The sequence below is a fragment of the Tympanuchus pallidicinctus genome, unplaced genomic scaffold (assembly GCF_026119805.1).
Source record: "Tympanuchus pallidicinctus isolate F22 unplaced genomic scaffold, pur_lepc_1.0 scaffold18, whole genome shotgun sequence".
Taxonomy (NCBI): Eukaryota; Metazoa; Chordata; class Aves; order Galliformes; family Phasianidae; genus Tympanuchus; species Tympanuchus pallidicinctus.
The window spans coordinates 10,606,181-10,621,257 of record NW_026294699.1 but is presented as its reverse complement, the minus strand read 5'-3'; the positions used below and the strand labels follow the sequence as shown (position 1 = coordinate 10,621,257).

Genomic DNA, 15,077 nt, shown 5'->3' with positions numbered 1-15,077 from the left:
TTATTTGGGGATTTTACTGTCTCTGGTTTTCCTAAGCAGTGTAAGTTCAGAGGACAGCTTGCATGTCTCTCCCAGCACTGCATGTAGGCAGCACTGTTCCCCACCTCCCCCCTGCAGTCCCCACTGCCATCACTGCAGTGTCTGAAGTACACTTTCATCCCAGGAATTAATTCATTGCTGAGAAATGCCAGTGCACAGTGCTGATGAAAAACACTTGAACGTGCCTGGAAACTTCTGAGAAATCTCCCTTCTCTTAGAGAACCTTTTCTCTATGTTCTTAATTTATGTGATTAATCAAAGAACAACTGGAGTAATTCATTAAGTTTGACAAGCAAATTGTCTTCTACATCAAAGTACTGTCTTCGTAGCTCTCTGGCAGTGAACAAAATTAAATTTCTAATAGGAATTTTAACATTTTCCACTTATTTTTGATGAAGTTGTTACGTGTTCCATAGAATGCTACTTTTTCTTGCCTACGGGGCACAGGCATTCTGGCTTATAGAACACCTGAAAGGTGAGAGTACTGTGTTTGAATGCTCGTGTAAACTTTGTTCCTTTGCTGCCTTGTCACTTGTGTTCTAGTACTTTAATTCCAAGAGCGTTCTGTTGCACAGATGTGAAGCAATGTGTGTTTCATGAGCTTCAGTAGTGCCAGAAAGTGCATCATGGAGTGGAGGAGTGGCACTGGGTCCAAAGCTTTCCGTGTTACCGGATCCTGTTCTACAGAACTTCAGTTTCAACAACTGCAGTAATTCCCAGGGTATTTTAAAACTTCTTCGCTTCAGTTCTCAACACCTTTAGTAAAAGCAGTGCTCCTTGCAGAAGATTGCCGGGGTAGTTTGGAGCTGGTGTCCAAAGTGCTTCTCAGAACTCCCCAGCTGTTTTACCCTGTGAAAGTCTCTTTTTTCTTACTTAAAAGGAGGTTTAGCATATTCTGTATTTGCTGATATGAGGATGGATCTCTTTTTTCCCTCCCTGGGTTTGGGTAGCACTTAGAATGTCTTCCATCTTTCGTATTTTAATAGAGGCATCAAGTAGCATTAGGATTTTAGGAAACGTCAGTAATTCAGAAAGAAACCGGTGTTTATACAGACAAGCTGCATCATGCTTAAGGCTCTGAATAAGCTCACGTACTTGGTGTCAAAGAAGGAGGGGATGATTCTGGTTCTGAAAGTAATGTGATCTTCACTTAATTTTCACACTTCCTTCTGTGGCCCTTCCAGCATCTTCCTTTGGAACAGTAAGGGGTATGTGAAAGGTTTTTAGGAACAAACTTCCCTTTAAGGGGAGAAACCTCACTGGTTCTGTTTTAGTTTTTACTCTATAGAGCAAGGAAAGTAGGAAGAGAGATCTGTTGCCAGTGTGCAATAGGCCTCCCCTGTAAATACTGGCCTGGTCAGCAGGACATCTGTTCTTGTCAAATCTCTGAATATTTTACTGTAGGAGATTACACTTACTGGAGGCTACCTGTGAGTTTATTTCTAGGGTTGCTGTGGTCCTGCAGCTCAGCCCTCTGCAATTCAAGTATGAGTCAGAGAATGGTAGGGATTGGAAGAGACCTCTGGAAATCGTTTAGTCCAAGACCCCATAAGGTCTTCAGGGACCTCTTGGTCCAAATTAAGAATGAACAGAATAATTGTTAGAAGAATGAAATAAAAGCTCAATATTAAATTAGTTGTAGATCAGTTTTTTTAGGTCTTCAAAAGTTAAGACTGTTCTTCATGTATTTGTAGAACTTGAATTCTTTTTTCTTATGCTTCTCCTTCCACGTGATGCTTTTGTGCTTTCCCTTCCTTTCATTGCTCCTTAATCTTGTGTAACTACCTTGCAAAGCTTGAGGTAGGCAGTCTCCACCAAAACCAAACCAAACTAAAAACCAGCCTATTGACAAAACACCTCTCCGTTTCCCTGCCTGAATATTCATTCTTTCAGCAGTAAGGACAGGCTTTTCTTTCATTGAATTCATGTTGTTTAAGGCTGCAGTGCAGTGAAGCTGCTCCCTTTGCTGGCAGGGTGAGCAGCTCCTGACCTGCACACAAACTCTGCCCTGTTCTCCTTTCCTCGTGGGCAGCGGTCTGAGCTGGGTCAAGATGAAGACTTGCATCTCTTTGATGGTTCTCAGCATTGCTCATCAAAGAATTGCATTGCACTGAGGCTCTGGTCTTTTTTTTTTCCTTAACACAAATGCCAGTGGACAGATTTAGGGCCTGGACGTCAGCTCCATTCACTTGCAGGTTTGCCTCATGTTTGTTAAACTGAGCCCAATCAGTATCAAAATAAGTTTCCTGAAGTCAAAACGACTGACAGCCCTCAAAAAGACACAGATAGTTGCATTTGTGATTACACTTTTATTTATTTATTTAAAGGATAATTGCATATATAATTAAAAAAAAAATCCCTTCTATTAGCATTCTTTTCAGTACTGTGCAGAATAGACTTAGCAGGGATAAATTTTTCTACCCTTAATTTAATCACAGTGTTGAAATTCGTCTGAGTCTTCTGAATGGAGCTCTGATGCTAATATGTGAAATGTAATCCATTAATGGCTTACAGGCATCTGCAAGAAGAGAATATATGGATTTTTACTTAATGCTGCTGTTAGGAAGGAAAAAATAACCACAAAATACTGTTGAATTATTAGATATTGCTAGGAAGAAAATAGGAGTTTGTTGAGGAGATTGTTGTCCCAGCTTCTCTGAAGCTATCAAGAAATGCTGTCCTTGCTGCTCTGAATGTGCTGCAGGTCTGTGTTTGCAGTGCTCTAGCAGGGCAGGAATCACGGAGTGCCCCGAGTCGGAAAGGACCTGGGGGATCACTGTGTCCAACTCCTGGTTTCACACAGGACCACCTTCACCTCAAAACGAAGGTTTTGTATTGTCTGTTTGGTCTAAATGCATAACTGGGTAAGGTTAAAGGTGCTTCGCATATAACAGAATGTTTTTTCCTGTCTTAATGGAATTTTGGCTTTCAGATAATTAACATAGCATGTTGGGGGGGGGCGAGCATAGATCTGAATACTTCTGTGTTTCTACAGAAAAGCAACTGTTTGCTGTGGTGGCTATGGTGTGTTTTGGGGGAGTTCTTCATTTCTGGTAGGGGGCAGGATTGAGGGTTGTGTGTGGGTTTTACTGTGGGTTGTTTTGCTTTTTCCTTCCTGAGCCCATTTCAGAGATTCCCCTTTTCTGTCCATCAGAAACATGCCCTGATCTTGTGAGGCAGTACCAATCTTACTGCTTCTCCTCCTTGCCCCCAGTTCATTTCTTTGGGCTTCAGGTGAAATGAACTTAGTTTGCAAAACAACTTAATATTCCCTCTGCGTCGTGAAATGTTAAACCAAAATCACTGGCTGTGCATCGTAGTAAGAGACAGAAGCTCTTCACTGAGGAGCCCACCTTCCTACACACGTAATTAACGATTAATCTTTGAGACTGCAGCAATTTGCAGATTCCGTAATGGATGCAGGATTGTCAGAAGAATGCTTGTTTCCCAGATATTTTTATTTCTGGAGCCGCTTTCATTCATCTTCACGACTTTTTAGTTTGAGTGAGAAACAAAAACCACTTTTCTCTTCCAAAATTTATCTTGTTCTCATAGCTTTGGAAAGCTGTTACCAAAGAATATCTGCAGGGTTCAGAACATCCATCTGTGCGAACCTTCAGGCTGGAGGCTGAGCTGCAGCTCTCTGACCGCTTCTGTCTCGTCTCCATAACTTCAGCTTTGTGGATGCACCTGAAAATTTTCCAGTGAATTAAAGACCTCGTGTTTTGCTCTTGTAAAATGAATTATTAATTTGTTTTGTACTGAGGTATGAGGAAGTAGAGCTTCAGCTTACTAGATCATCAAAGCACGTTCTGTGTGAGCATACTGAATTTGCTTTCATTCTCTGAATGTTCCAGCCAGTAACGTGTGCTGTTTGGCTTACAATACTCCTGTACACATGTAGCTGCATCAGTGTGAATATTTCCTTAGATGCTGAGGTTTTAATATCAGCATTTTAGCAGAAAAGCTGAATTTCTAGTTTGACCATTGTGGGTTGATACAATGCATCGTTTGGGTGAAGAAAGTGAAAGCGCTGATGTTTGTTACCCTGTGAATATTCCATCTTATTCTGTACAAAATGTTTGCTGTGCAGTTTTATAGGACTGACTTTTCTGTGATGACTGTTCAGCGCATATAATTTAATAGTCTTCTCTGTGTCAGCTTATGTTTCTTGTAGGATTTCAAGGGGGGATGTGCATTTTGGAAAAGTTTTTTGGTCTTTGAAAGCAGAAGCAGCGAATGTTCTGTGTAGCTTTCGTGCAACTGAAAGGGAGATTTATTTTATTGTCTTGTAACAGTTTTTCTTGTGGACACTGTTAGGGGACTAGAACTTGTCTTCAGCTCCTTTTAGACAAAAAGGAAGTTTTATTCTTATGGCCCAAAGTGACTTTGGCTTGTATGACTTGTTTGTTATACGCATAATCAAAACCCACAATTGTCAGAAAACTCCTCAGCAATTGGGTTAATTTTGGTGCTACCAGTAGGCTTGTTTAGCTACAGCAGATATAAAAATGTCATACATAATAATTCTTAAAGTCTAGACAGAATGGTGTGTAGCTCATGGGGAGCTTCTGAAGGCAGGAATTTTCCTGCCATACTGCTGCCTTTCTGGTTAGGCTCAACAATGCTTCTGCCCTATTCAGTGCAGCAGTTTTTCTTTTCTATAAAACAAATAGTTGCTAATAGATGCACTCAGTGTCAGTTGGTTGCTGCTCGTTTTCTACTCATCTCCTTTTTTGCTGAGTGTATTTTATCCCATAAATAAGTCACGCCACAGAAAATTTGTGCCATAGCAATTCTGAGACGGCTCGGAAATGCTTCGGCTTTGTGGACTAATAAAGTTAACATTTCTTATGAACATCTTAGGGTGGTTAAAAGAAATAGAGCTGAAAAATCTATGCTTTTCTAAACGAAGCTGTAGGACTTTGGTCTATGCATCCTGAAGTGTTTTTTTGGTTTTTTTTTCTTTTTTTTTCCTGGAAGGATGCCTCCTGGAGTATCTCCATCAAAGCAGTGTGGCCAACTTCCCAAGAGCATACCTGTGTTCATAGGAAGAATCAGATGTCTGCGTAGTGTTACACAGGGCAGAATCTCCCTGCAGCACAGGCAGTTGAATAATGCTCTCTGCACAGCTCTGGGCAGGTCTGTCTGTTCAGCTTGCTTCTTGCCTGGCTTCCCAAGTCATGTGCTCACAGATTAGATCAATACATTACCTGATAGGACGGTTAAGAACATTTCCCCGATTTGCTGACGCGCGAGAATGGTGAGGTAAAGTAATAGATTTAGTACTACATCTTAGAATACACTACTGCAGTATTGGCAAGCCCCTTCTTCTCATGTGAAATTCGCTTCTGCAGTGGTGCATTGCAGGAAATAGATAAAAATCAACGCTGCGCATATCCACACATCATTCATATTCTGTGGCAAGAGGCCTGTGTTGAGCCTTAAGCAGCTTACGTGTTTTCACCAGGCGAGTACGCCTTGCACGATCAAAAAAAAATCCTGCTGAAGAAGAACATGCAATTTAATTTGAACAAGATCCATTATTTAAATTGTTTAAGAACGCAGTAGGCTATGAAATGCATCTTTCGTGGAACGCTGGAGGAATCATTTAGACTTGTAAATGCTGCTGCTTGGGATGAGCACTTACCAAAGGAGAAGCAAATAAGCAATTTCAGCAGAGTCGTTTGAATTGAGGAGCAGAATTGCTTTTGTCTTGTTGAAATATCACTTGTTACCACTGCGACTTCATACAGAAAAGCTGGAATAGTTTTGTTTTTTTTTTTTTTTTTTTTTTTAGGGTATCTCCCTGTTTTTCCAATGTCCTGTGCTTTTAAGTTACACAACTTCTTACTTTTTTTTTTGTTATTCCGCTCCCTAAGTTTTATTTCAGTGTTACACCTACTGCAGAATTCGGTGTGAAACAAATTGGAAATTGTTGTGTTGTTATTTTTAACACGACAAAAACCACCACAGCAACAAATCTGACTAATTGCTGAGTTTTTGGCATGGGAAATGATCCTGAGTACAAAGAATTGGGGGGAAAAAACCCCCTACATACAGGGCACCTGATGACTAGCGAGATCTTTGGTGGAAATTAGAATAGTGTGTACCCTGGTTCTTGACTGACTCACGCTGCTCTCCTGGGAAAAGCCCTTTAATCATAGCATTGTTGTTAGCATTTATGCAGCCTTTGGATGCTGCCCTGTCCTCATTTAAGGCTGTCTTCAGCCGTGGTGGCTATGGGCTGCCACCAGGCCTCCCCTCAGCATCCTCTGGGCTGAGCAAACCAAGGGACCTCAGCACAAGTGAGCTGCTCCTCACACTCCTTACCTCAGATCCTTCCCCATCTTCCTACCTCTCCTTCGAGCTCTTGGCTAGCTTTATTTCTTTTTTTATACTGTGGTGCTTAAAACTACACGCAGCACTTGAGGTTCGGGTGTTCCTCACCAGCTCCCCTGTGCAGTCACCTGGGTTAAATTGGAAAAACATATATTAGGTGCAAACTGTATGATACAAAACAGAGCAGTTTAAAACAGTTCTTCTGGTAAGAAGGGTGGGATTCCTGATACAGCCTGTGTTGGGAAGTCTCCTGTGGGAAATGAGCTCCACAACATAGGGATCCCTTGTGCTGTTACCACTGCCCATAGTACTGCTTTTGTTTTTTGTTGGGTCAGCGTTGTTCTTCGTGGGGTAACACAGTGTAGAAGACCAAAGCAGCTGGATGGAAGAGCTTTGCTGTGTAGATTTGGATTGAGCCATCTAAAATGATACATAAATACTAGGGGAAAACTCTGGTGTCAGAAAGTTGGCATCTTTGTGTGAATCCAGGATGTTACTGAAAAAATAAATGAAATCTTTTGTGGAAAGAAACTTCTCAGGAATGACTTGCTTGGATGCTAATAGGAAACTGTTTCATGGGGACAAATAAGATGAATTCACTGATATTTTCCATCCTGCCTTCCAAGCCTCATTTGAGCTTTGATCTAATTGAATGAAAGGCCACATAAAAGCAAGTCATTATTTTAGTTGTGTGTCCTTGGGGAAAAAGAAAGTGACTGACTTCAAGTAGTCGCTCACTTTGGAACAGGGAAAGGTCACTTTAGGATAGGGCAGTCCTAGCATGTGGCTGTGTAACAGCGTGGTGTTAACAAGTAGGTGAGATGTAGTAGATGTGACCTGGATAGAACTAGGAAGATCCAAGCTCTAGGCTAGCAGCATGCTTTCAGGAAGGCTGCTCTGGCTGTTACAGACCAGTCTTTGCATATATTAATTCCAAATCTGTATTCGTGGTTGAGGGGAGGAAAAGGAGGTTCTCTTACTAAAAAAAACTTCCAGAATTCTTAATTTACTTAGTTTTTTTTAATTCTTTAGCTTTACTGATTTCAGAGAAGCTGTAGTATGTTTGGGCTCAGTGGAAGATGGTCTTCAATACTGTTCTAAATTAATGCCCTCAAGAATTTAGAGAAGCACATGCAGTCATCTAATAAACACCAAATAAACCCGCTATATTATCTGATACATAGTATAAGGTAGAAGCTTTCTTGAAGCTTTATGTGTGGAACCTGTTTGTAAGATGCTGTTCTGTTTGAGGGTTTTTTTGGGGAGTGTATCCTCAGCAAGTCTGTTGATGATACCAAAAATGAGTTGTGCAGTTGACAAAGTAGAAGAGAGGGTTGCCATTCAGAGGGACCTAGGCACGCTCAAAAAGTCACTACCCAAGAATCTAATGAGATTTAACAAGGCCGCATGCGCTGTGTTGCTTTTGGATCAAGGCAATCCTAGGTATTAGTACTAACTGGGAGAGGAACTTGATGAGAGCAGCCCTGCTGAAGAGGACTTGGGAGTCTTGATGGATGAAAGGTGGGACGTGAGCCAACAGGGGCCCAGAAGGCCAATGATATCTTAGGCTGCATCAACAGAGAGGTGGCCAGCAGTGAAAGGGAGGTGGTTGTCTTTCTCTCCTCTGCCTTTGTGGGGCCACATCTGCAGGCCTGGGGTCCCCAGCACGGGAGGGAACTAGGTGATCTTTAAGCTCTTCTCCAACCTGAGCTATTCTAAGATTTGTTCACTCAATAATTATTAAATATTTGCTTCTTCAAGTTCACGTGTTATATTGTATCTGTTTTCAGCTGCTGCTTAGGGAAAGTCTTCCTGTATTTTCCTTAATTGTGATAGGCAATGAGCTTTTGCCAGTCTGGTCCCGTTATGGTACTGAGTTATAAAAGTAACCAGTGTTTGTGTTCTGGAACCACTCTGTGATACCCATTCCTGTTTTATGGTACAGTTTGGAGAAGAAAAGGATACGAGCTTCAGGAACTGGAAGCAGCTAAGTGGGCTTCTTCAAGTTTCTTTCTCCCCTCCCAGCAGTTCTGCCTTTGTGATTTCTCTGTCTGGGGATCCTGATTGGAATATTGGTCCGCTCCATGTGTGTGGTTCCTGGTGGGCTAACCATGCTGTTGTGGCACACCATCACTGCTGGGGGAGGTGGCTCTCGCTGCCTGTTCACTAGGATAGAGTTCCATCCCCCAGAGAATTCATCAGCTTGGCATCAGAGCACTGCGGAACACTTAGCACAGCCTTGTCATTGCCAGATGAGCAAATTGTGAGAATTTGTCGAGTCCAAAAAATACAACTAAAAAAGGAACAGGATTAGCATTCTTCTATATCCTTTAGACAAGAAAAAAAAAAAGCCCACAAAAACTAATTAAGCAGATCATTCAAAGTACTCTGATATTGGCCTCCAACGCTTCGTATCATTTCCCTTGTGTGGTTGCTAATGTTTCTTCCATGAAGACAGAAGGGGGAAAAAAAAAAAAACAACCTGAAAATAAAGGCAATTAAAAAATGCTTTCAGAATTAAAACAAAACAAACATACAAACAAAAAAAAAAAAAGGCAAACAAAAAAACAGGAAGCAAAGACCACAGAAAATAATTCATGATTTTCTTTCCTCTGCTAGTGGTGTTCGCAAACTGTTTTCAGTATTGGGGATGAAAATAAGATAAATAAAATGATCCCAAGGTTGAAGCAGTTCAGATTAATGCTCATATAGTTTGCCTTATCAGCAGGGAGGTAGTTTGTGCTCTTGCTGATGTGCAGCATCTTAATGTGTAATAAAAAAGTTTTGTCACTTTGGAAGAGGAGATGGTTTGATAATGGCTCTTCAGCATCTTTTGTGGTATGTTCAGCAGCACATCATTTCCTTCAGTTTTTCCTACCTATAGGCAAAAGTATGTTCAGTCAGAACTAGCCTTGTGTTTAATCTACCTCAGGGTAGCAAACTGCTCAGAGAGTCATAATAGTATATGCTATGTTTTTGTTTATGCTTGAGAGCTGTGATGTTGCTTAAACACTTCAGCTTTCTCATTTTGAGTTCTCAGTTGTTGCGTCTGTGTTGAAACTTGTGCAGAAATGGTTGCAGCCAGTTTTCTGTACGCAGAACTGAAGGGCATCTTCTGTCTGCGCTGCCAGTGCAGGAGCCAGCAAATGCAGCAGTGCGCAGCAGGCACCTTGTATTCAAAGGTCGCTGTTGCACAGAGATGAAATAGTTAATTGTCTTTTTCTGTTGCTTTAAGAGATCCAAATAATTGTTCGGAATAACCAAGAATTAATAAGCTTCCCATATTCGGCCTTTTTTTTTTTTTTTCTTTTTGAAGGTGACTTTCTAAATATTTGTTAAGCTCATAGAATCTGGCTTGCTGCTCTGCTGCCTCTAATAAACCTTTCATTAGGACCCCTGACCTCAGTGAAATGGGAAACAGAACGTGCAGTATTGATGCAATAATATTATTTAAAAAATCATTTCCAATCAGACAATATCAGACTGAGTCTTAGTTGCAGGAAGTGAGAGAACAATACTTAAGTTGATTTATTATTATTATTATTTTTTTTTTAGTTTATTGACTGCTAATGTGTCAGAAATGTGTGCTTACTCAGAGTAACTGAATCATCCTATCAGTGTGTGGAGGAGTGATCTATATGCCATAGCACAGAGGAGTGCAGAATCAATCCCTCGTTTCTGCTCCCTGGAATCTAAGAGCTCTGCTCTGAAGTTGAGGTATTTAAATGCATGCAGTGTCCCAGGTACCGTATTAATTGATGGACCGCAGGTCAGTGATGCCTGCCTGGGGAGAATGAGCCTTGAAGTAAACTGGGACCAAGAGCTGGTATCAGTGTCTTAAGGCAAATTTGACCCCAGCTGGTTACTTCTGAGGTGCAAATGGTACTGTTAAGCCTACCAAATCTTGTCAGCTGTGCTTCAGTATCGGCTTTCTCCTCCCACGTGATACATGTCTTGTTTTACACAAACACTGACTTATTTCCCTGTCTTTGGGGGAAATGAAAGTGGGTTTCTCTTAGGAAGTTTTTACTTTCCAAATGGTTGCGGTTCAGCATGAGCGCTTGGACATGATAAAAACACCTGCAGGGATCCATGGCTTAGTGCACTGCACTAAGGTTAGCCTAAAAACATGTTTTTCTGCTTTGCTTATGAACGTGCACAGTGTGCTACACCTTCCTTAGGATCTTGTAACCTCACAAGCCTTGCGCAGTCCTGTGTGCTACCTGGTTCATCTTTGTGGTGAATCTGGTTTGTGGAAGGTAAAAGGCAGGCGGTCTTTGGCTCATGGGTTTGTAACTGATAACATCTCTGTTCTGGAGGTGCTTTGACGTAACTTGGTTTGCGCCAAAGAGGCAAAACTGCTGAAGTACCCTAATGGGAAACTTATAAAGATGTTTTCCTTTCATTTACAATTAAATAAAAACTGAGCTTCTAAAGCTACTCCTAAAATAGTTGGAAATACAGGAGGATGCTATGCAATAGCCGAGGACTATGTATGTCTGATTTCTTCTGCACAGTTTGATTTGCAGAAATAGTGCATTGCTATTCAGAATGCTATCTGAGGAGTTGAGCCCATACTGTGTGAAGTTCCAGCAGGTTTGTGGGTTTCTGTACACCTGCCCAGCATGACCTCTGTGGAGGTGAAGCTTGTGCTGACCCAGAGAACAAGATTTGGGGCTGAGGCTGTCAAACACTGAGCTCCCAAGGGAAAGCACTACGAGGGGGGCAATGCTCGTATTTTCCACCACTGTTTTGGTGGTAGGAGAGTAAACTAATATTAAGCTGCTCTGGCAATTTGGAGAGACTTGGAAGTGTCAGCAGTCTAGTTAGCTGAATGGTGAATGGTGAATGGGGCGGGCGGCCCCTTAGGGAGGGGTTCTGTTGAGCAGCCCCACCAAGTGATTTGTGGTTGGGTCCCTTTCATGTATCGCTGATCAGCATGGCATCAGGCCATGAGCAAGGCCTGGTTTGCTTTCTGAAGAAGTTGAGACTTGTTTTAAAGCAAGCTTGCCACTGTATGGATCCGACTGATTGTGATTACTCATTTGCAGTGTTCTGTTTCGCCTTAGTCAGACTGTGGCCTCAAGAGATGTAAGTGGGGTGGGAGTATTATGAAACGCAGTAATTTGATTATTTGGGGGGAGGAGGGGACTGGAAGCTTTGTCTTTAACTTAGCAAATTGTTTAAAAGCTCACAGAGATGAAAAGAAGACAGCTAATCTCATTAAGAATAGCCGCTATGCTTTTTGGTATTGATTTTTTTGCTCACTCTGTCTTAACGTTTTCTTACAATTTTAGAAAAACAGTCTTGAGCTGTTCTGAGCAAATAGAGGACATGGTAAAATAGCTTCCTTTAAATAAGTGAATGAACTCTTCTTTTAATTAACCACCTTAAAGAGTAGCGTATGTGTGTAAAAAATTAATTCTCATTTGAATGAAAATTGATATCCTAAGAGTTTGTCTTTTTTGGCTAGAAGAGTTTTTACACACTAAAGTCATCTGTTTACAATGCATTTAATGCTAGAATGATTATTTTTAGCAGGCTAAGTGAAATAGCAAGTTGCTGGAGTTGTCATAGCAGCAATCTTAACAGATAGGCTGATCATATTTAGCTTTTGCAGCCACAGAGCAACCGTTAGGCAACAGTTTGACAGTTCTGCAGCATTTCTTCTAAAGATGGAATTTGTGCTTCTGATGGTGATGTATTTTTTTGGTCCTGCTTTAAAATATTTCTTTCTGTAGGTGTGTGGAGTTTTTAATCAACGGATCTATTTTCATCAAACAGCTTAGGAGGACTTTGGATGCACAGCGTGTGGAATTCAGAATTCGAGTCTTAATTGGTAGAAGTTTGAAATGGAATTCACAGCACAGCATATTGCAGGAGCCCTTGGTTTTGTTTTCTTTTAAAAAACTATATTCTGGAAGAAGCCAGTCTACAAAACAATATTGTGCATCTTTTATACAGCTCTAATTTTAAGTTGTGGCAGACTGTGCTGATACTGCTGAAGAACCTTGGGGTTTATCTTGGATTAAATACATTGTCTGGGTTGGGGAAGTCGTATCTTGATATTCAGTAAATTCTGATTTTATTTATTTCAATGTGCTTCTACATTGAGCAAAGGTATTTATAGCTCTGGGCTGTAAAAGTAGTTCGGTTACTCTTAAGCAGACACTTGAATCCACTTGTCTGAGTGCAAGTGAATTTGTTTGATGTGAGGGACTTCTCCTATCTGCATCTTCTAGTTGGATAGTTTGGACTTGAATTATTTTTGGTTTGCAGAGCAGAAGGCTCATCCCCAAACTCTGAAGTCTCTGACTGGATAGAGTAATTTTTTCGAAGATCTGTTGCAGCACCTGAGTTTAATGCCAAGAAAAAGCTTTGGGTGTTTTTGGCTGAAAGATAGCTTTGAATATGATGAGAGCCAGAAAGTCTACGTAATCTTCTCATTGTTTTCTTCAGGCCCTGCTTTTTAAAATGTATTTTCATCTTAGGAATGCAGGCTCTCCTGTCAGGTTTATGTGCATACTTCAAAGAAGCATCACACCAACTCCCATCCCCAAAGCTCCCATACTGGATCCCTTGGGAACAGTCAGACTCGGAGAGGCAGTGCTGCAGGGTGCCCAGGAGAGGCAGTAGATGTGGTCCAGCACAACTGCTTCCAGGCTTGAGCACGTGGCTGTGCAGGTTTCTGTGCTGATGCTGGGTTTGTCTGGCACCAGAAATGCAGAGATGGAGTGAGGGGGTGGTGGGATTGCGTCTTGGAGAAGCAATGGCTCTTACCTCTACTTGGAGTGTTCGTTAAGCTTTGAGAGCTGTAACCAGTTCAGCTGCCTATCAGGGCTCAGAAATATATTGGATCAGCTGAAGAGTTTTCTCTGTTAATGTCTTACTTGGTTTCTCTGTCGCAGAATCCTGTTTTCCCCTCCTGAATCATTCAAATATACTGAGTGAAGACAGAGCCAGCAGCTGGATCTGTTTGGTTCTTCTGTTCAGTTGCATTTGGATATATGCTTCTGTTGTTCACGTTCTTTGTCTGTTTATCTATTTCAGGCAAAGTCGTGCATTTGTCATATGTGTGGTGCCCACCTGAACAGACTCCACTCTTGCCTCTACTGTGTCTTCTTTGGCTGTTTTACAAAGAAACATATTCACGAGCACGCAAAGACAAAGCGACACAATTTAGGTAAGCTGCCTTTTTTATTTTTTTTTCCCCTTCCCCCTCCCAATCCTACTTTGAAAGGGAAAGTCAGAATATTATTCTTGATTCTTAACGGTATTTCAGGCTTACCAGAAAGGTGCAGCTTCTATTTTAAATTTTATTTGGAGTTGCTTGGAAATTTAGCACTTAGCAATCGTGGCTGTGAAGGTGATAAACAAATCACACAGGAACGTGTCTGCTCGCTTGGTGCGTTGATGTACTTGGTGTGTGGTTACACACCATTTTATATCTGCTGGTATTAGAAAGTAAGTGTGTTATAAGATCTAAGATTTAAAACTGCTACTATCATCTAGAGATGAAGCTTATTTTCATTATAAGCTGTGTGTATGAGAGGATATGGTAGGCTTTCATCTTGTACAGGTTGTCCAAGGAGGCTGTGGATGCCCCATCCACATCCAGAGCCATTGATGTGGCTCTGGGCAGCCTGGTCTGCTGGTTGGTGACCCTGCATGTGGCAAAGGGGCTGGAACTGGATGAGCATTGTGCTCCTTTTCAACCCAGTCCATTCTATATTCTGTGATTCACATCTTGTCGTTAAGGCTTCTCATTATCATTTGCTCATGCTTCAGAAACTCACTGCCCTACATATTCAGCTTCTTTTGAAGAAATTTCATTCAAGTGCTTGTCCTTAAGTGTAGTAAACCTGGATCTTCTGGAAAGATGAAGGGAGTAGGGCACACTGAGTAGAGCACCTTCCATGAAATATTTGTTGGGTATGGGGGAAAATAAGATCAGGAAAAAAAAAATGCATTTCATATGTACTGTAAGTTCATAGTAGTACAAAAATAGTACAAAAAGGCATTCCAGTTGCATAGGGCTGTTCGAAAGTGCTCTGAATCAATTGCACATCATAGCAGAATCCCTAAGAATTTTTTCTGGTAACATTTTTGTTATAATGCAGACGATCTCATATTAGAATTCTTGTTACTCTGAGGTGGGTAGATATTTGCTTCTATCAGGACTACGACTGAATCAAATTTTGCTTGATTTACAGCATTTATTTTCAAACGAAAGTACATTTTTGGTAGAATGATAAAGAGCAAAAAAGGCATTATTTCCTAGAAGGAATGTCCCTTTACTGTTTTGGCCAGAGTTTCATTTCACTTAATCCTAAGCGCTCACAGAAAAATCTGTTTTCATTTTCCATGAAGACAAAGGTGCTACAGAAGATCTGTGGTGCTGTGTAATCCTGTGCTTAAGAAACTGGCATATAAATTCACTATTTATGAAGGAGGTGTCTTAAGCAAATTTTCATCATGTGTGTGCACAAAGAGTGTGGTTTCTGTGGTGGTACAGACTGTAAAGACTGTAAATTAAGACTGTAAATTTAAGGCTGTAAATTCCCTGAATGGTGCAGTATTGAAAGGCAGTACTGACTGTCTGCCTGGAGATACTCAGAAGCCATCTGGGTGTGGGTCTGGGCACCCTGCTCTGGATGGCCCTGTTCCTGGATGGAACAGGACAAGGTAACCTCAGA

At 41.2% G+C, this 15,077-nt stretch overlaps 1 protein-coding gene across 2 annotated transcripts in view; it reads left to right on the top strand.

Moving 5' to 3' along the window:
- USP22 (ubiquitin specific peptidase 22) overlaps nt 1-15,077 on the top strand; it is an 87,168-nt gene that overhangs the window by 19,938 nt on the left and 52,153 nt on the right. For both annotated transcript variants that reach the window (XM_052679539.1, XM_052679538.1), the window contains exon 2: nt 13,432-13,564. In XM_052679539.1, the coding sequence (XP_052535499.1) occupies nt 13,432-13,564 (133 nt within the window). The remainder of the gene's footprint in view (nt 1-13,431; nt 13,565-15,077) is intronic.